Source organism: Danio rerio, chromosome 24 (genome assembly GCF_049306965.1).
Source record: "Danio rerio strain Tuebingen ecotype United States chromosome 24, GRCz12tu, whole genome shotgun sequence".
Lineage (NCBI taxonomy): Eukaryota > Metazoa > Chordata > Actinopteri > Cypriniformes > Danionidae > Danio > Danio rerio.
The window spans coordinates 6,457,591-6,477,062 of NC_133199.1; the positions used below are offsets into that span (position 1 = coordinate 6,457,591).

General features: G+C 35.9%; 2 protein-coding genes across 7 annotated transcripts in view; both read right to left on the reverse strand.

Annotated features, from left to right (window-relative positions):
- Positions 1 to 19,472, reverse strand: part of gpr158a (G protein-coupled receptor 158a) — a 741,191-nt gene that overhangs the window by 502,023 nt on the left and 219,696 nt on the right. The window lies entirely within an intron of this gene.
- The window catches only part of myo3a (myosin IIIA), a 133,575-nt gene that overhangs the window by 104,325 nt on the left and 9,778 nt on the right, over positions 1 to 19,472 (reverse strand). For 2 of the 6 annotated variants that reach the window (XM_073940164.1, XM_068217046.2), the window contains 2 exons: positions 15,685 to 15,763; positions 15,056 to 15,307 (listed from right to left, as the gene is read on the reverse strand). In XM_073940164.1, coding sequence (XP_073796265.1) covers positions 15,056 to 15,084 — 29 coding nt within the window. In that variant the 5' untranslated portion in view covers positions 15,085 to 15,307; positions 15,685 to 15,763. Of the gene's footprint in view, positions 1 to 1,188; positions 1,293 to 1,617; positions 1,741 to 1,774; positions 1,881 to 15,055; positions 15,308 to 15,684; positions 15,823 to 19,472 lie in introns of those variants that run through there. The other 4 variants (XM_073940165.1, XM_073940161.1, XM_073940167.1 and 1 more) reach the window with 4 other exon arrangements.

Genomic DNA, 19,472 nt, shown 5'->3' on the forward strand with positions numbered 1-19,472 from the left:
TTTTGGCTGAACTATCCATTTAACCTACCAAACAACTAAATATTAAGCTAAATTTAAGCATCTATTAAAATGGTGGTCCAATTATACATTATAAATATGTACATTAGGAAAGTCGACAATAAGCATTACTATATAACATTTTTGTTTAACATGCTGCTGTTTTCTAACTCAAAACATACTGCATTTAAACTTAATAACTTAACATTACTTAAAAACATCCAGCCAATAGTGTCTACCCAAGGTCAATCCTTGTCATTAAATCAAAAGAAACGTGTAACTGGTATTTAATTGGCATTTTAGATGCAAATCAGAACCAATGGACTTCCATAGTAGGAAAAATAAATACTATAGAAATCAATTGTTCTTCAAAATATCTTCTTTTGTTTTCAAGAGGAGAAAATAAACTCAAATAAGTTTTGAAAAAACAAAATGTGAATAAATGAACAAATATTTTCGGTGAACTGTATATTTAACCCACCAAAAAACTAAATATTAAGCTAAATATTAAACATTTACTAACACAGAGGTCCAAATATACATTATAAATATGTACATTAGGAAAGTTTACAATAAGCATTGCATATATAACATTTTTGTTCAACATGCTGTTGTTTTCTTACTCAAAACATACTGCATTTAAACGTAATAACTTAACATTACTTTAAAACATCCAGCCAATATTATCTACCCAATGCCAATCATTCTCATTAAATCAAACAAAAACATGTAACTGGTTTTACCTGGAATTTTAGATGCAAATCAGAACCAACTGACTTTCACAGTAGGAAATACAAAAAAATTTTTGAAGTAAATTGTTCATTAAAATGTTTTCTTCTGTGTTTAAGAGGAAGAAATAAACTCGAACAGGTTTTAAACAAGCAAAGTGTGAATAAATAAAACTAATATTTTGGGTGAACTGTCCATTTAACCAACCAAATACTAAATATTAAGATGAATTTAAGCATTTACAAACATTGCGGTCCAAATATGCATTATGAATATGTACATTAGGAGAGTCGACAATAAGCATTACATATATACTATTTTTGTTCAACATGACGTTGTTGTTTTTTAACTCAAAACACACTGCATTTAAACGTACATTACTTAAAAACACCCAGCCAATACTATCTACCCAAGGTCAATCACGCTCATTAAATCAAACAAAAACATGTAACTGGTCTTTACCTGGCATTTTAGATGCAAATCAGAACCACATCCCTATAAACTCCCATTTTGGCTAAGACATGCATTATACACAGGCACATGCTCACATCCACATTCAAAGAACCAAATTACAGCCAAACCCACACCTGAAAGTAGGCAAATCAACCACATTTGGTTTTCTAGTCCTGCCCTTGAGTTATCTAAGGCATAGAAAGAACTGCATTCAGCATAACGTCATCAGATCAGATCTCAAACTTAATGCAATTCCAATGCAAAAATAGCTCCAATGCTCATGTTTGTCCATATTTCCAGAGACATTTAATACATTTAACCAATCCTGCATTGTTTCCTATTCTATATTAGCCTATAAACACCTGCTCTGAAAACCAAACTGTCCAGAAAAAAAGTGGAAAAAGCTCATCTCATGCAAGTAAACAAACTCCAACTTACAGTTTGCAGCTAGCGCTACATGCTCAGATATCAATCATTAGTAGCCTACCATCGCAGAGGAAGGAGACTGTGCTAGTTACTGCCTACAGTTAGGTTATCTCTCTGTATGATGTATTATTCATCGGCAAAAAGTAACACAATATTGACAATATCCCACCATGCTTGGCTTCCGACCATTGCTTTAATGCATCCTCGATGTTGGCTGGGGTGACCTATGGACGGAGACATGCAATATCACTTGCAGGTGACAGAATGAAACAGGCAACTGTTCGGACAGCCGTTCTGTAATAGGTGTAATGGGTCATGACACCAGACTTTAGGCCATAGCATAGTGGGATAACGTTTCTACCTATGCAGAGAAAAGTGGTTTAGCCCAGACATCTTGAACTCTTTAGAGGTCTATGCCAGCGTTCTGTGTTTTGACTCAAGCTATAATGAGTCCAACAGAGCAACAGATGCTACTGTGATTGCCACTACATACAAGTCTGCATTTAATGTCACTTCTCTATCTTAGAGAGACATCTAGTGTCTCTGCCTCAGGCATTGACTTCATAATGACCAAGCAGACAGGCTTATTTCAGTGTCAATGTGTATAATTACATAGACTTTAAATGAAAAAATGAAAGGTTTTATTAAAAGCTGAAGTAATATACAGCAGACAAACGGTTTTGTCAACATAGGTAGGTTTGATGGTGTGAGAAAGGGGAAACACTTCTGGCAGCTAGTTAGGTGTGTTAAACTTAATGTAGTGCTGCGCAAGCCAGTGTGTGTTTAACAGTTTAGCGCATTTTACATTTAACCCATTTAATCTGTGAAAACAAAACTTAACAACAAGAATATAAAGAGTATTTCAAGAGTTCACACTTAGCTGATGATTGATAATAAAGCTTGTTTGGCGTGCTTTCCCAGGGGGGGAGAGCCCTGAGCTTATAAGATCCTCGAGCCCTGGGCTCCCTTCCGTTGCAAGGCGAGAGGGGAGTTTGAGCTCAGGTAGATCTCGATGACTCCCCCTCCTGCTGCTAAGTGTCAGATATGGATGCTGAGAAGGTGTACTCAGAGTTTGGCTAAAATATTTTGGATTTATTGTTTAGGGTGCTTGTTTTTGAACTGTGGGAGGAAACCCGAGGACCCGGGGAAAACCCACGCGATCACAGGGAGAACGAGCAAAACTCTGCACAGAAATGTCGCCTGATTTGTAAGGGAATTAAAAAAGGGGCATTCTTGCTGTGAGGCAACAGCACTAATCGCTGGCCACCGTGTCGCCCGTTTGAGAGGAGGGAAAGTAGGGTTGGGTAGGGGGCTTTCTTCAAGACGAAGATATTGAGATAAGTCTGGTTATTTATAGTGAGTTAAGGATCATCTGATAGGATAATCAGTCATTAGCTAAAGTTGAAACAGCTGTGAACAATCATAAGCACGTGATCCTCTCGAAATTTGTTTATAAATAAACTTCACAAAGTTGCTAAAGTAAGTGGAACATGTTGACTGAGAAACATGCCAAAACTAGGGATGGGCAATACCAATATTTTTGTTTCTGATACCAAGTATTTGATACCAAGACAAGTTTCATCAATATAGATACCAACAATATTTTATTGTGATTTTTTAATCACCTTTATTTTATTATTATTATTATTATTATTATTATTATTATTATTATTATTATTAAATAAAACACAAGAAGCATAATTCCTTTTTACATTCATTAAATTACAGAGCCATAATTGGCTAAATTGCACCATAGATAACGAAAAATAATACATTGCACAAACCTTTTTTTATAAAAAAAAAAATTCTTCACTTTAATGGTATATTTAATGAAACAAACAATTGCTGACACTCTCCTTTTGAGCCTGTTTTTCTTTTACTGATCAAAATCTTTTGTTTTTGAAAAGTAAAATATAATAAAACAAATAGTTGCCTAACAAAAAAATAAATAAAGCCTTGACAACAGACAATAGATCGCCACTGTGGCGAACGGTTTTGTGACGGGTATCACACGAAGCCTCAACATTATTTACTGGAGTAAAATAACTCCAGATTATACTTTGTTTATGTTCAGTCATGATGACCACAGCTCTGCTCTCAAGTTTTACAACCTGTGCTGGGTATGTGTGGTATCTATATTACTGTGCCATGAGCTAACGATGTCCTATTAGCGGAGATAGAGCGGAAGAATATTATAGTCTCCATTCATGTTCCTATTTAAGTAAATATTTATATAATATGCGGCTTTATAATTATTAAGATATTTTAAAATCTCTAACCACTCAGTAAGAAAAACACCCAGAAAAGATTGATACTTTTACTTAAGGTTCGATCCTTTTGATACATTCCCAGTATCGAAAAAAAATCGATACTTCACGATCGATCCGCCCATCCCTAGCCAAAAAAAAAAAAAAAAAAACTAATGAAAAATTATCCAATTTACTACTATAGTAAAGCTATCAGGCTTAATTTAACAGATGCATGAACCCTTCACATGACTAGAAATAAAGGCTCCATTTTCAAATGCTTTTTTAAATATAACCATTTTTGCAGAGAGATTTCAATAAGCTCACATTTCCTTGCCAATTGTCCTTGTCTCGTTTCAAATGGAAGTCCAACATATACACTTAAAAAACTATTTTTGCTGCTTGTCCAAACAACTTATTTAAAATGAACTAAAAATGACACATTTCTTGAGATTTTTATTTGGGATAACTTTATTGTTTCATGTTCAATCCACTTTGATTTGCTGTTATCTTAGTCACTGGTGTAATTATTTACTGGTGTAAATGAACAAATCACTCCCTGAGAGGACTCATTGTTCTCAAGTCATACAAAAGTTCAAGAACGACCATCGCTAATGTCAACTTGAGGGCTTCCAATGCAACTGTTTATTAATATTCTTAATCACCTCTCTCTTACTGTTAGTTTGCGATGAGGGAATGATGCACTAAAGAAAGCCCCACCTCCTTCTCAGAATTCTGTTTCAGTCAGAAGCACATCAACATACTGAAATAAAAGTTTCAGGAACTTCCAGTTCAGGCTGACTTTAAAGGTGAAATAAATGTTGATGTAACATCAAGAACTTACTGATCTCCTAAAAACCACCTCTAAAAGAAGTACAACATATTTAGATGAGTCTTTCTTGAACATAAGGTAATCCAAAGACCCATAGTTTATAGATTAGATCCATACCACCTTAAAAATCCAAGCCATTAATCCACTTTACTCCTCTCAGCATCAATCAGCTCAAACTTCAAGTCTGGTTCTCCATCCTCTCTTTGCTTGACTGGACGTCCGGTAAGTTACGGTATTTGAACTTCCATTATAACATCCAATTATTTGCAAGCCCAGACAAGCATCTTCTTCTCTGTCAATCAATTGCCGCAGCCTTTCACACATCACCGGTGACAACACTCACCAACACGGGCTGCCGTCCAACCTCTAAATGTGTGTTTACCTGAGTAGGCCGCAGACATAGAGAGTTATACCTGAAGAGCTGCAGAAAGCTGAAATATTCATGGCTGCTTCTCTGATTCTCTGGTTTGTTGTTATGAAGCTCCTGCGGCGTGCATTAGGTCCCTCCTTTTCCTGCAGTTTGGCTTTCACACTAGAGGAGACACCAGATGCCATGCTGTGTGCATCCCAGGAAAACTCCATGAGAAGAAGCTGCTACTTTTTCATGTACACCTTCATAAGCCTCCTTATCACACGTTACCTCTCTCTCTTTTGCGCACTCTATGATATGACTAGCCCGGGCAAACATCATAATTCGAAACGGTGAGGAACAAAGCCAGCACTGATATTTCAACCTCTAGAAAGGGGACCATCAATCACAGGCTGATAGGAGGACCACGGGCAATCAATAACTCTGTATGAAGTCGTCCACGTCCCGGCCCAAGAAAAGGCCCCTTGTCATGCATCACGCTGACACCTTCCCACTCCCCCTTCAGGTCTCTCCCTGGCCTCTGACGGCCTTCAATTCCAAAGGGGTCCAATTTGATCAGCCTCTTTAAGTGGTGCTCCCTCAACTGGATCTCCCAGGCTTGAGTTACCACAGCTAAAGTGCCTCATTTCCTGCTCTGTTGGGTTACAAATGGTGCAGTCCAACCCACAGGCGGAGACACAGCAGTGGCCATAATGACCCCATGATTAGTGTGGGCACAGGGCCCACAACCTACTTGGACGGAATCTCCATCCCCCCAATTCAAACAATGAGCCAGACAGACACATTACCTGTTCTGGGCCCCTATTCAAAGCAGATAAGTACAGTCTCTGTGATTCACCAGTCCCTTTTCATGTGCATGCTCTAACCAGAAATGAAAGCAGCCAGAAATTAGTGAGCTGAAACATTACAAGTTGATGCTTCAAGGTGGGGACTTCCTATGTGGTAACTAAATGTCAAATGTATAGTTAGTAGGTGTGCAATGGTACACAGAAGTCATGGTTTGGTGTGTACTGTACCTTGGTTTTATGTTCACGGTTCAATAAAGGACAACAGGAATAAGCAATAAATCCCCAATCCTTGTTTTTTTCTTTTTTTTTTTCTTTTTTTTTAACAGGCAGTGTTTTGGTACAGTCTGAAAACTTACTGTGATACAAATGTAAATAAATGAAAAATAAATCTTATATTAGGCTCAACTTATAAATAATTAGGACACTTTGTTTTAAACTTTCAAAGGTAAAGCTCAACCCTTCCCTACACTCTCAGAAAAAAAGGTACAAAATTGTACCTTTTAGGGTACAAATGGCCCGTCACTGGGGTGGTACCCTTAAGGGTACAAATTTGTACCTCTATTTAAAGGTACAAAATTGTACCTTCTACATTTGTACCCTTTAAGGGTCAATTTTGTACCCTAGACACTGAAGGTACAAAAATGTACCTTTTTATATTATATAGTATTTTCAGGGTACTGACCAAGGCATTTTGATCCTTTGGTGACTGCATGCACAAATAAATAAATAAAATATTCTGGTTCACAGATGTCCATTTTTATTTATTTATTAATGTAGAAATATTTCATTACAAATCACAACTGAATGTGTTAAGAAATAAAATTACACAGCAAGTATAAAGCAGACATGTAAAACAGTAAAAAGAACAATTTAGATAAGAATAAAAAACTAAATAATCTACACTTAATACAAAGATCACAAGAATACTGTTTAAGATTTATAAACACATTACACAGGCTACATCAAGTACTGCACTTCATAAAGTCCAAAGTATTTGTCTTGAGTCAGAATACTCGGTCATAATAAATAATTTGTCATCAACATTTTCTCTGAATTTCATTTCATTTATTTTCTCTATAAATTGCTGTAACAGTGCAGAAAACCAAATACATCAGTAGCCTCTTCCTCAACATCAGTAGATTACTCCTCATCATCCTCAAGTGGAGTTGTAATTTGTTGTAACACAATATGTGTTTATGCTTTTGGTAAACATGACATGTAAAGCACTCATATCTGGAAAATGTTCTTTGATAGTCATTAGGAGCACAAGTTATTTAAAAATGTGCTTTATGCATGAATGATAGCAGTGTGCTGGATTAACTTGATGATTGTGATTATCCCAAGAGCATGTAAAGAAACAAAAAACAAGGTTGATCACTCTGGTAACTGGAGTAGATCCAGGCTTGTCACCGTCCACCGTTCATTCAAAACATTCCACTGCAGAAACATCAAGGTGATCTTCTAATAAGATGGATATGTCAAAAATGTATATTCGTCCACATCATTAGCCCAGCCAATTGCAATCCCATCAACTCTGAAGACTGCCGTGACTCGTCTTGTTAACACAGTTGTCCAGTTGGTGGCCTCCTCCTGTACTTGAACTGTTGGATGTGGTGAAGATGGTTCACTGTAAATGACAAAGCAATAATTACATTAATATCAGTCACTCTATCCCTGATGAAAATCAACATGCATAGAAAGTAAAATAATTAATATTCACTGATTAAAAAAAAAAAAGTATCACAGATTAAAAGACTAATATAAATTTCATTCATTCATTCAATTTCTTTTCGGCTTAGTCCCTTTATTAATCTGGGGTTGCCACAGTGGAATGAACCACCAAGTTATCCAGCATATGTTTTATGCAGCAGATGCTTTTCTAGCTGCAACCCAGTATTACGAAACATCCAGACACACTTATTCACACACACATTTATACACTACAGACAAATAAGCTTACCAAATTCAGCTATAGCGCATGTCTTTGGACTTGTGGGGAAACCGGAGCACTTGGAGGAAACCCTCACGAACACTGGAAGAATATGCAAACTCCTCACACAAATGCCAACTGACCCAGCCGAGGCTCGAACCAGCGACCTTCTTGCTGTAAGGTGACAGCACTACCCACTGCGTCATCCTAATATAAAGAATATCAAGCATTATAAAATGCATTTATCACAGCATATACTAAACAGAAAACAACATACGCACCTGAGCACAACGAAATGTTGAAGTGTCTCGCTTAACAAAGCTGGCAACATGAGAAGTGCTGCTGTAAAATCAATTCCTGGAACATAAGATGTGGCATACAAACAAATATGAAGGAATCCATCCAAAGCTAGAATTTAATAATATTAATCAAGTGGAGAAAGTTTAGAAAGAGTACCTTAGAGTCAGGTCCATAGCATTCTTCAGTTGATCTCTCATCTTTCGATGAAAACCTAGAAAATAATTTTAAACATGTGGGTGTACATTTACTGTTGTTTGTAAGTAAAAACCTACAAATTTAAAATAGTATGTAAGCCATTAAAACCATGGTATAGATAATGAGACATACTTACATCTTGAAAGCCATGCTTTCATATGACATGCCTTCATTGCTCTGATGCTGTTAGGCTGCATTCTGTTGTTCAATCTTGTCCTGAAAGACAATTGGAAACTTCATAAACTTCTGGAAAGCAATAAGATAAAGCAATAACTATTTATTTATTTTGAGATATTAATAAAATAGGTAAAATAGCTCAAGGTACCAGTTTCAGCACAGATGAGACAAATTATTACATTAAAGAACAAAGTCTAACTTAAAACGTCGATTTATACAACATGGTATGTTAATAATTCTACATTAACATAAGTATAACGTTAAACGATAGTAAAGCACCAACAATTCTGGGCATGAGAGTTTGTGGACACTCCTCAACATTAATGTAACTTAGACACTGAAACGAAGATATGTAACAAGCCTACACACACGCCACGTTTGTAACTAGCCACGTTTACATAATCAGTCGCTTTGCCGGTGACAAAATTGTGATTTTTCTTCACAAAATGGCAGTGTAACTTATATAACCGTCTAAAATTACATTTCAGCGGTCAACCGTGGCTAGAAAAATGGCCTCAAAATATAAAACATTATCGATAATTACAAATTTCCAGTATTAATAACAAAAAGTTTTATATCAAGGTATATGAAGACTTTGGTCGCGCGAGCTCCGGGCAACACCGAACATTACTCACGGCCCGATTCCGGTACACGGATACGGCAGCGTCGGCTCGCTTCTGCCGCCGCAACTGGCCCGAGTGTATTTTGCTATTTGGGTTGCGATTATATTCCGCCGTGGCAACACTTATTAATAAAGCAGTAACGTAACGTAAGATATAAGACGCGAATACGTAACGTAGGCGATAAAGGGAACTTTTACACCGAGAAAACTAACAGCATATAGTACTCACCGTCTATAACGTTATGTCCCTCGGTGACTTCGATATCACATTGTATTAACTTCTTTAATAAGCTGCAGACATCTTAGCAAACACCATCCTGCAGGCCAACGTACACCAGACAGCCCGGAGCACTTAAAGCGGAGGAAAGCCGAGACCCGAGAGTCAGACAAAATCAACAGAACACGGCTTCACATGTAAAAATGAGAATTAAAATATATCTTTAATACATTCTTACCTGAAAAGTGTGGACTCCAAAATAGACTTTTCTTTGAAAAGCGTGCGAAGTTCTGTGTAAACAGCCAGCATACTCGACGGACCGCCTCAGTAACAAACACTAATATAACGTCTCAACAAGCCAAATTCTTAAAGAGACAGCGACATCACCACCTGTATGAAGATGATGTCACTCTGCATGGTTCTTATTCTACATCCCATAAACTATAGGGTCTTAAACAGTAAGCAAAGACCAGTATTTACGTATTTACGACCAGTATTTAATTTTAATGATTAAAATTACATTCAATTATAAATTAAATTATTAACATTTTTGAGAAAAAATATAATTTAAATACATGAAAAAAATTAAATTATTAAAATACTTAATTCAATCAATTTATTTATTTATTATATTTTTAAATTATGTATTTTAGTATTAATGTTTAGTATTAATACATTTAAATTAGTGTTATATAGTGTCTTGATCTTATCATGAGCTGAGGGTACAATTTTGTTTCTATAGGGAAACAAAATATATAATTGTACCTTTAAAGGTGCCAAATTGGTCCTTTACGGTACAATTTTGTATCCAAATGTGCTATAAAAGGTACAAAAATGTACCTTCCAAACCTAAATCTGGACATTTGTACCTTTATAGCCCATTTGGGTACAAAATTGTACCCTAAGGACCAATATGGGACCTTTAAAGGTACAATTTTATATTTTGTTCCCTCTAGGAACAAAATTGTACCCTCATTGTACCTTTTTTTCTGAGAGTGTAAAACAAACAAACAAACAAAATCTTCATGAAATTTAGGATTTAATAATCTTCAAAATTTATTTTTTAGGATGTTACAAAGTATCAAAGGACTGCGTTGAGGCAACTGCCCCTTGCTTCTTTGCCTCCATGTTGTCTATTTAAAATCTTTTGATGCATGGCAATCCGTTGATTATCTCACTATGCAGTCACTACTTTATTTTTCCTGTCTATGTGGATTAGAAAAATCCGTCCTGTGATTCCTGTCCAATCAAATCGCACATAGAAGGTAAATCGCATCATAATGAACTACCTCAAGACGCGCAATTTATTTTTGCAGCAAACAGTTTGGAAGCACTAAAAGTGTACAAGAAGATGTTCAAAATCTTTACACGCATTGACCCAGAGACTGTTTAGATCAGTGATATCCAAGCTCGGCCCTGGAGAGCCGGTGTCCTGCTGAGTTTAGCTCCAACTTGCTTCAACACATCTGCCAAGAAGTTTCTAGTATACCTAGAAAGAGCTTGATTAGCTGATTCAGGTGTGTTTAATTCTGGTTGGAACTAAAATATGTAGAACACCGGCCCTCCAGGACCGAGTTTGGACACCCCCGGTTTAAACGTATGTGACTGACGAGAAGATGACACACGTTTACTGTATGATGACTGAAATGGCTTTGAACACCCAGCAGGTACAAGATGTCAACACGACATCAGATTGACGTTGTACCCTAACGTCATGTGGATGTTGCATTTTGCTTGGAAATGAAAATCGGGTTGACGTCAAAACTCAACGTCAGGCCAACGTCAATGTTGAACGTTTAACCCAAAACCAACCAAATATTAACGTCTAGTGATGTTACAGCTTAACATTGTGTGGACGTTACCACTATGACGTCTATCAAACATTGAATTTTGGTTGCCATACCTGACGAATAAATGTCAGTATTTGACATCAATATGACGTTGGTTTAAGATGTTGGCTCGATGTTGGATTTTGGTCTCTTTCTAACACAACCTAAATCAACCAAACATCAACGTCATTGGTGGACATCAAAATAAAGTTGTCCTTAGACACTGGCTAGACATTGAATTTTGGTCACCTGACATCACAACCTATAGCTAACCTAATATTAACGACTTATGATGTAATGTGCCTGCTGGGTAATAACTAAATCCACTACAGAATGTTACGTTTACACACACCTGCACAAATTACATGTAAACGCATCAGCTTTTCACAGCATTATACTCCCTACTCACTACTCTTGAGTATTTTGGAAGGGCTACTTTTTACTCATACTTTGAGTAATATTTACAACAGATACTTTTACTCTACTTGCACTACATTTTTAAGCAAGTAATGTTACTTTTACTTGAGTATGATTAACATTAACTATTGATAATGATAAACATTAACTATTCACAAAGAACTTGAGAATAGTGAAACATCTGCAGTTAGTCTAATGATGTCCGCTACTACTATGCTACTCAGTTAAATGTGCCCTGCTGTCAGTGAGATAATAAAGCCAAACCAGTCCACATTCATCCAGTCGAGTGGTGAATTATTCTGTAATGAATGAATATTATAAATCTAAAGGAGATTCTTTGCCTTTTGTAATTTCACAGGTTACATCCTCTAACTTTATCAGTCAAAATGATCAGTTAGACCTTGTCAAAGAAGGCTATGAAAATAATTAAACAATACTGAGAAGCATAAATCATATGTTTTCCATTGGACTGTGGGTTGATGCTTTAGGCATGTGTCCTACTTAGATTTGTGGTTCATCATCCCACTCAGAACATTATTCACTCGCTGTTTGACATTTTCTGCTTGGCATTTACTTACTGTGACAATGAAGATCACAATAGGAAAAAAAATGCCATGCTGAAAGATGCCTAATGCAAGATGCTTATGGTTAAGATATGATATACGCAGTATTCCCGTTATGCAGTGCAGTTTTAGGTTAGGCACTTGAAGGGTGTGTCCGTGACTGTCATGACACCTTTATAATCATGACATGACTTGTTATAACTGTGGGAGATTTTACACATGCTTTTAATAATTGTAATTAGCTCGGTTAAGTCATTTTAAATACAAAGGTGACAATGTTTGTGATATCTTTGTTATGAGAACTTGACATAACCAAATATATCACAACCTCTTTGTCTTCGTCATCATAAATTGACATTACAAAGACTGCATAACATTTCATAAACATGATTGTACCCAGGCTCATTCTGAAAATGTACCTCTATATGCATTTCTGGTGAGCGCCAAATACGACCAGGAGCTATATTTTTTGCAGTTTTTGTTTTCGCAAATCCATCAGAGGGTGCAGTTCATTCTTTTTCAGATGTCAAATTTCTCTCCTGAGTGCTTTCTTGCCTGTTGTTCTCGCATAAATCCACCAGAGGATCAACTGACTGACTGACTGACTGACTGACTGACTGACTGACTTGATCGATCGACTGTCCCACCCTCCTCCTTCCCTAAACCCATCCAATTGTATGGATTGACCTGTCTTCCAGACTCCAGTCTACCAAAGTATGTAGTGTTTCTTTGTAAAGTGATTTCCTAAGTGGCATAATACAGCATTTTCGGTTGTTCTCTTGTATATACAGTATATGAACATGGATCTTTGACAACACTGTTGTTTGTATGCAATATTTTCAAAGACGCAATGGAAAAAATGTACCATTAATCTCTAAACTTGACATTACATTTGATTGCATCTCTAAAAGTGTTTCCTTAAAGTACAAAGCATTGCAAGCATATTCATTTAAAGGGGTCCAATTATGACCCTTTTTACAACTGACTGTTTTTATGAAGAGTGATTATAATTATAGACTCGCTATATACACACAATGGTGTTTAAACCTTTTATAAACTTGATTTTTGCATAAAAGTATTAAGAATTCCAGATGAACTTCATATCAAGAATGATCAATATACAAATAACCAGAGTTTATTTACACTAAACAGTTTAAAGACTATGAAAAATCAATGTCTGCCAAAGCAAAAGGGAAAAATTTGACCTTTGTTTCGTCATGCATCGCTTGTGTACACTATTAGCTTCAACAACAGAAGACACGCAGCTGTCTCTTCCTATTTGTCTCATCGCTTCTTTCTTTGCATCTTTCCACAATCAGCGCATCACAGCTGGAGATCCAGTGTATTTACACAGGCGCCGTGATTGTTTCCATACACACTTGAGTCTGGGTTGTTGTGAAGCAGGTGCTGATTCAAATGGCTTTGCCTCAGGGTGACAAGCATGTCAAATTCATCAATCCCCCACCACCGATGGGCCAACTAAGGTTAATTTACTCATCAAAACCCAGATTTGACTTTTTCTGATTTTTTTACATACCGAAACACTGCTCCTTTTACTGTAGGAAACTCATTTTTATGAACTTTAAATTAAAGGTGCAGTAGGTGATTGTCTTCAGAAACATGTTTTGTTGTGCTGGTTGAAAGTTTCTTCACAGTCTAAATAGTAATGATGAAAGTAAATCATCTAAATGTATTTATATGTATTTTTATATTCTGGGTAAGGCATAAAACGGAAAAATGTTCATCCAATTAATTATTGTCCGGCTGATATCTCCAAAAATCAGAAAAGTAGCTCAAACTGTCTGTCAACAAATGTAAATTTGGACTTCTGCGCATCTCTGTTCACGGATATCCGCCATTAGCGTGTGTCCGCCGGCATGAGCGCTGCGCGTTCATGACACGTGCACACGAGACAGTTACAGTCGTGGCAAAATCAAATGCTGAACTGAAACTTTTGAAAATCCTGAATCAATATTGGAGTTACTGTTGTACGCTGGAGGAAGGACGACACCATTGCTAAAGTATTTCAGGTAATGTTCTGTTTTAAAACTATTTTAGTCCCCCAAAGCTGATGTAGAGTGTGTTGTGTTATGAATGGGTTATATGCACAGAAGTGTTGTTCAGCCAATGAAATCTCCCGGTGAAAGATTGATGTGATTATTTTCAGTTTCATAAGGGACTTTTTACTGCATCAAAAATGTAGATAATTATTTAGTTTAACAACAAAACATGAGTAAATAGCGCTATTCTGCCTAGTCTGCTTTACTGAAATGCTTTCACATTGGTTCATTTTGGAACAATGACAGCACTTTGGACAATTGAGCTTACCCAGTTCACCAATAGTGCATGTGTTTGGATTGTGGGGGAAACCAGAGCACACAGAATAAACCGACACCAACATACAAACTCCACAAAGAAATGTCATATGGCCCAGCCAGGGCTTGAACCAGCGACCTTCTTGCTGTGAGGAACCGGTGCCCTATAATTTCATTAAAAGACCAAAAATCTATCTCTCATATTTTCTCTAGCTTCAAAAGAGATCTTGATGATGTGTTCAGACGTGCTAAAACATGAATATCAGCAACTTCAATATTAGTTTTCAAGACCAAGCATGCATTATGTTCATTTCATTGCATTCAGATATTTTTCAGAAAATATATATTAGCTATTTTCTTTTATCCTGCACTAAAAAAGCAACATATGAGCAATAAAACATCATGTGAAACCTGCAAAGATGATATAAATTACACACACACACAAACACAATTCCATTCTCGTTCACATCAGCCAACTTTTCCCAAAACACTGTTATGAGCGACATAATAATATGACTTTAGTGCCAACGGTGGCGATGAAGATGATCAATATTTAGCCTTATGAATAATAAACAAATTAATGATTTCTGAGATCTGGTGATGGTTTCCTGGAAGGAGATATTGGAAGTATGGTGGAAATAGCTCTTACCAGAGGTGCATGCAGCTGTCTTCAGACATGGTTGGACAGATTTGCTGTGAGCGATTTGGATGTGAGGCAGCTTTTAACACAATTATCTCATCCAAAGTGAAGTGGATTCAGTGGGTGAAAGCATCTTAGCCCACACACTGGACTCAAGAAGACCATATAATCATGATAATAATCATCATTCAGAACAGCTCCATCATGAAATGTCTGACTGATGGGGATGTATGAGGCCATTGGGGAATAAGGACGCCAAATCTAAAATGGAAAAATCTAAACATTAATTATGAGACATTACTTAAATTCTTTAATAGAAGGAGTGACATCTTGAGGATTTAATATTATTGATTAATAAAAAATATAATTTTAGTTAATTCTATCAATTGCAAGTTGACATCTCACAGCGACTTCTGAGTTTATTTTTCTGAGAATTACGATTTTGCTTTTTAAAATATCTGCTTCTGAGAAACATAATTTTAAGACATAACATTTCAAGAATTTCCAAGAAAACATAGCTCTGAGAAGTAGTCAAAATTCTGAGTAAATAACAGGAGGATGGCTACATCTAAACAAAATTCTCTGGAAAAAAAGTTGATACTGTGAAACAAACTTAAAATTGACAATGGTTGCCATACCTGATGAATAAATGTCAGTATTTGATGTCTACATGACGTTGGATTAAGATGTTGGCTCAATGTCACTTTCCAACACATCCTAAAATCAAACAAATATCAACGTCATTTAACATCATTATTGCATTTCAAAAAACATCCCTAGACGCTGGCTAGACATTGCTTGTTATTTTATCATTATTTTTAATTAATTATTGCTAAATATTTTATTTATTTTAACACTGAATTATGCACATAATCAGTACCTGAGGAAACAATTGGCATATAGTAGTATAAGCTGTTGTTTTATTGTGACGCTGTGGAAATCGAAACTATTTTTGTCTCTCGCTAATACAGATGGTTAGGGTAAAAAAGATACCTTTTAGTAAACTTTAATTTTAAAAGGAGATTAAACATGTTGCCTTATTATTAGGTAAATTAACCATGTCTATAATAATAAAAAATAAGTTTACTCAACAGTACCAAGTAACAGTGTGTATACTCACATTTTGTTTTTAAGTAAAGTAACTAATTGCTTGTTACAGTGTAGAAACAATCCTAATTTCTGATTTAGTCTTTGCTAATGAGATTACTTATACTCTCCGAAACATTTAACCTTATTTCTAAGGCCTGAATTGTATAAAACTGGTATCAGAGCTTTTTTTTCATGTAGGTCCTAAACAGTGGAATGGTCTTCCTCATTTAATTCGCTCTGCTAAGTGCCTACAAATTGTTAAAGTGAAGCTAAAACAACAACTTTTAAACGTAAATGAAGAGTTTTAAATTGTTTATTTTTTATTATTATTGCATATACCATCAGGAACAAACATACAACACAAAAGACAAAACATAAAAAAAACTGATATAAAAACGGTAATATATATATATATATATATATATATATATATATATATATATATATATATATATATATATATATATATATATATATATATATAGATAGATAGATAGATAGATAGATAGATAGATAGTTGAAGTCAGAATTATTAGCCCCCCTTCGATTTTTTCTTTTCTTTTTTATATATTTCCCAAATGATGTTTAACACAGCAAGGACATTATCACAGTATGTCTGATATTATTTTTCTTCTGGAGAAAGTATTAATTGTTTTATTTCAGCTGGAATAAAAGTAGTTTTAAACTTTTTAAGCACCATTTTAAGAACAAAATTATTAGCCCTTTTAAGCTATATATGTTTTCCTTTGTCTACAAAAACCATCATCATACAATAACTTGCCTAATTACCTAATTAACCTAGTTACGCCTTTAAATGTCACTTTAAGCTGTATTGAAGTGTCTTGAAAAATATCTAGTCAAATATCATTTACTGGCATCATGGCAAAGATAAAATAAATCAGTTATTAGAGATGAGTTATTAAAACTATTATGTTTAAAAATATGTTGAAGAAATCAACATGTTTGCATAATTGTACTATTAATAGTGTATTTGAAGGAAGTTAACCAGACTCTTTTCCAATTAATATTAGCTATAATAATTTTGTTTTGCTTCTGAAAAATATTAACTCAAGACCTTCTAAATGTAATTTTGGGTATACAACAGACAGAGATTTATAACAAATATGAGAGTTTTAAAATGTTATTGTGATGTTTTTGTCCTTGTGATGTATTTTCTCATCTCTTTTTCTCCAATTGTTAGCCATACGACTGTAAAACACTTCAAGCAATGCGAGTTGTATTAAATGGTGTCATATAAATAAATGGATGAATGAATGAATGAATAGATGAATGGATGAACAATCATTACCACTTATCAATATTCTCATATTAAATTCATAGCCACAGATCATCCCAATCAACTGATCATTTAGCATTTTCAATATGACGCTGTTAACTGAAATCAGTTTATTCCAAATTTGGAAACTGTAAAATGTTTCAGAGGGCTTCTCCTGCGATGAGAGAGCAAGGTGGCGTGTTTGAAAAAGGATTTATGAAGAGAAATAGATTCTCCTGGCAGGTTTGATGGGCGCTGAGGGTTGCAGGCACGCGTCAATAGACTGATGTGGCCAATGATGAGGCCATTGTCGCGCAGAGGGACGTGAGCTGAATGTGTTCCCGCCGAAGCGCCACTAAATCTGTTTCCCCATTGTGAGGGGCTACCGGAGCATGACTCCCCCCAGCTGCTGCTGCAGATAGCAGATGTACTGCTCTACAAGACCCTTATTCACACAAGCAGATCAATCTGACCAGCCCAATCATATCACATTACAATCCGACTTCTGTCTGATGTTAGAGCTCTGTCTCTTTGCTTCAGCTCAGATGACAATTATTCTTTTTTAATTAAAAGAAAATGTGATCTGCCTCTATAGTATAATACTGATGTGAATTAGCTAGTAAAGTGTTGCTACCTTATTGTAAGCCTAATCTTCATGACGTAATGCTAAAGATGGTTCTGTTAATCTATCGTTAATCCATCCTTCCCACTTTGGGGAAATAAAGTACACTGTAAAAAAAAATACTGTAAAATTCACAGTAAAAAACTGCCAGCTGTGGCTGCCAAAAATATACTGTAAAACATATGGCAGAGATGTTTTTCAGTTTACGGTATAATTAAAAGAACTGTAAAATTCACTGTAAAAAAACTGACAACTGTGGTTGCCAGAAATCTACCGTTAAAAAATATGGTAGAGATAATTTTTATATTGTAGAGATATACTTGTCCTACAGCCAGGACTCGAAGCAGTGAACTTCTTGCTGTAAGGTGACAGTGCTAACCACTGAACCACCATGCCGCCACCAAAAGCATTCAGTTACCAAAAAAACACCTAATGTTTGCTTAGAGACCCACACGTAATTGTAATAGGAAAAAAGCACCAAAAACAATGTCTTTTCGATTGGTCAGAATTCAAATGCGTGAAAATGCCAATGGAACTTCCGTGAACAAACTACCGCAGACACAAAATGTCACTTTTTACAATGGAGGTGCAACTGCAATGGCTGATTGTATCCCTACTCATAGTATACTACATAGTTTGTAAACATCACTATAGACAAACTATACAGTTTGAGAATGAAGCACGGCTGCGGCTGGTAAACAATGTTTTAATGCATCGCAAACGTCAAAGGTGCATCATCACTTCAGGAGGAGACGTGAATTAATTTGTTAAACTGCGACATGGTCATCTTCCGGAAATATTATCAACGATCCATCAAGTAATGTTTTTCCCTCTCTCTTTCTCTCTCTCTCTCAGTTGGTAAAGCGCTGTCAACAAATATTTATCCTCTACATTCCCTAATGCACAGCGCATCAGCCTTCGGCGCAGTACTTTTTGCGGTTGGGGCTGTTGTAGTTCGGATCATATTCTCACCAAAAACGAACTGCTCCAGGATTCAATTGAAAGCCTACCGAGACCTGCTTCTGGTGCGCAATCGAGTATGATTGCTACATTCCCACTTGCCCAAATGAGCCGCACCAAGAGGGAAAATGAACTCTAGTGCGATTCAACGGAATTAAATAAGGCAGGTGTGAAAGCACCCTTACAATCAAAATTACAGTTTCAATCAGAATCGTTTTCATTTGCTTGCTTTCCAGCTACACTAATCTGAATGCACCATTACCTGCCAGATTGCAGTACATGAGGTTAGTGAACAAACATTTAATTTGAGCAAAATGAAAACGATGCTCGTCTTAGCAAACATTAAATAAAATAATAATAATAAATAACCAATCAAATCATCTTGAGATGTCACCTTTTCCACGTCTTCTACATTGCTAATGCATAAGAAAATGTGTATAGGACGCTGGTTGGTTCACAGTTTCTCCAAGCCTGAGGGA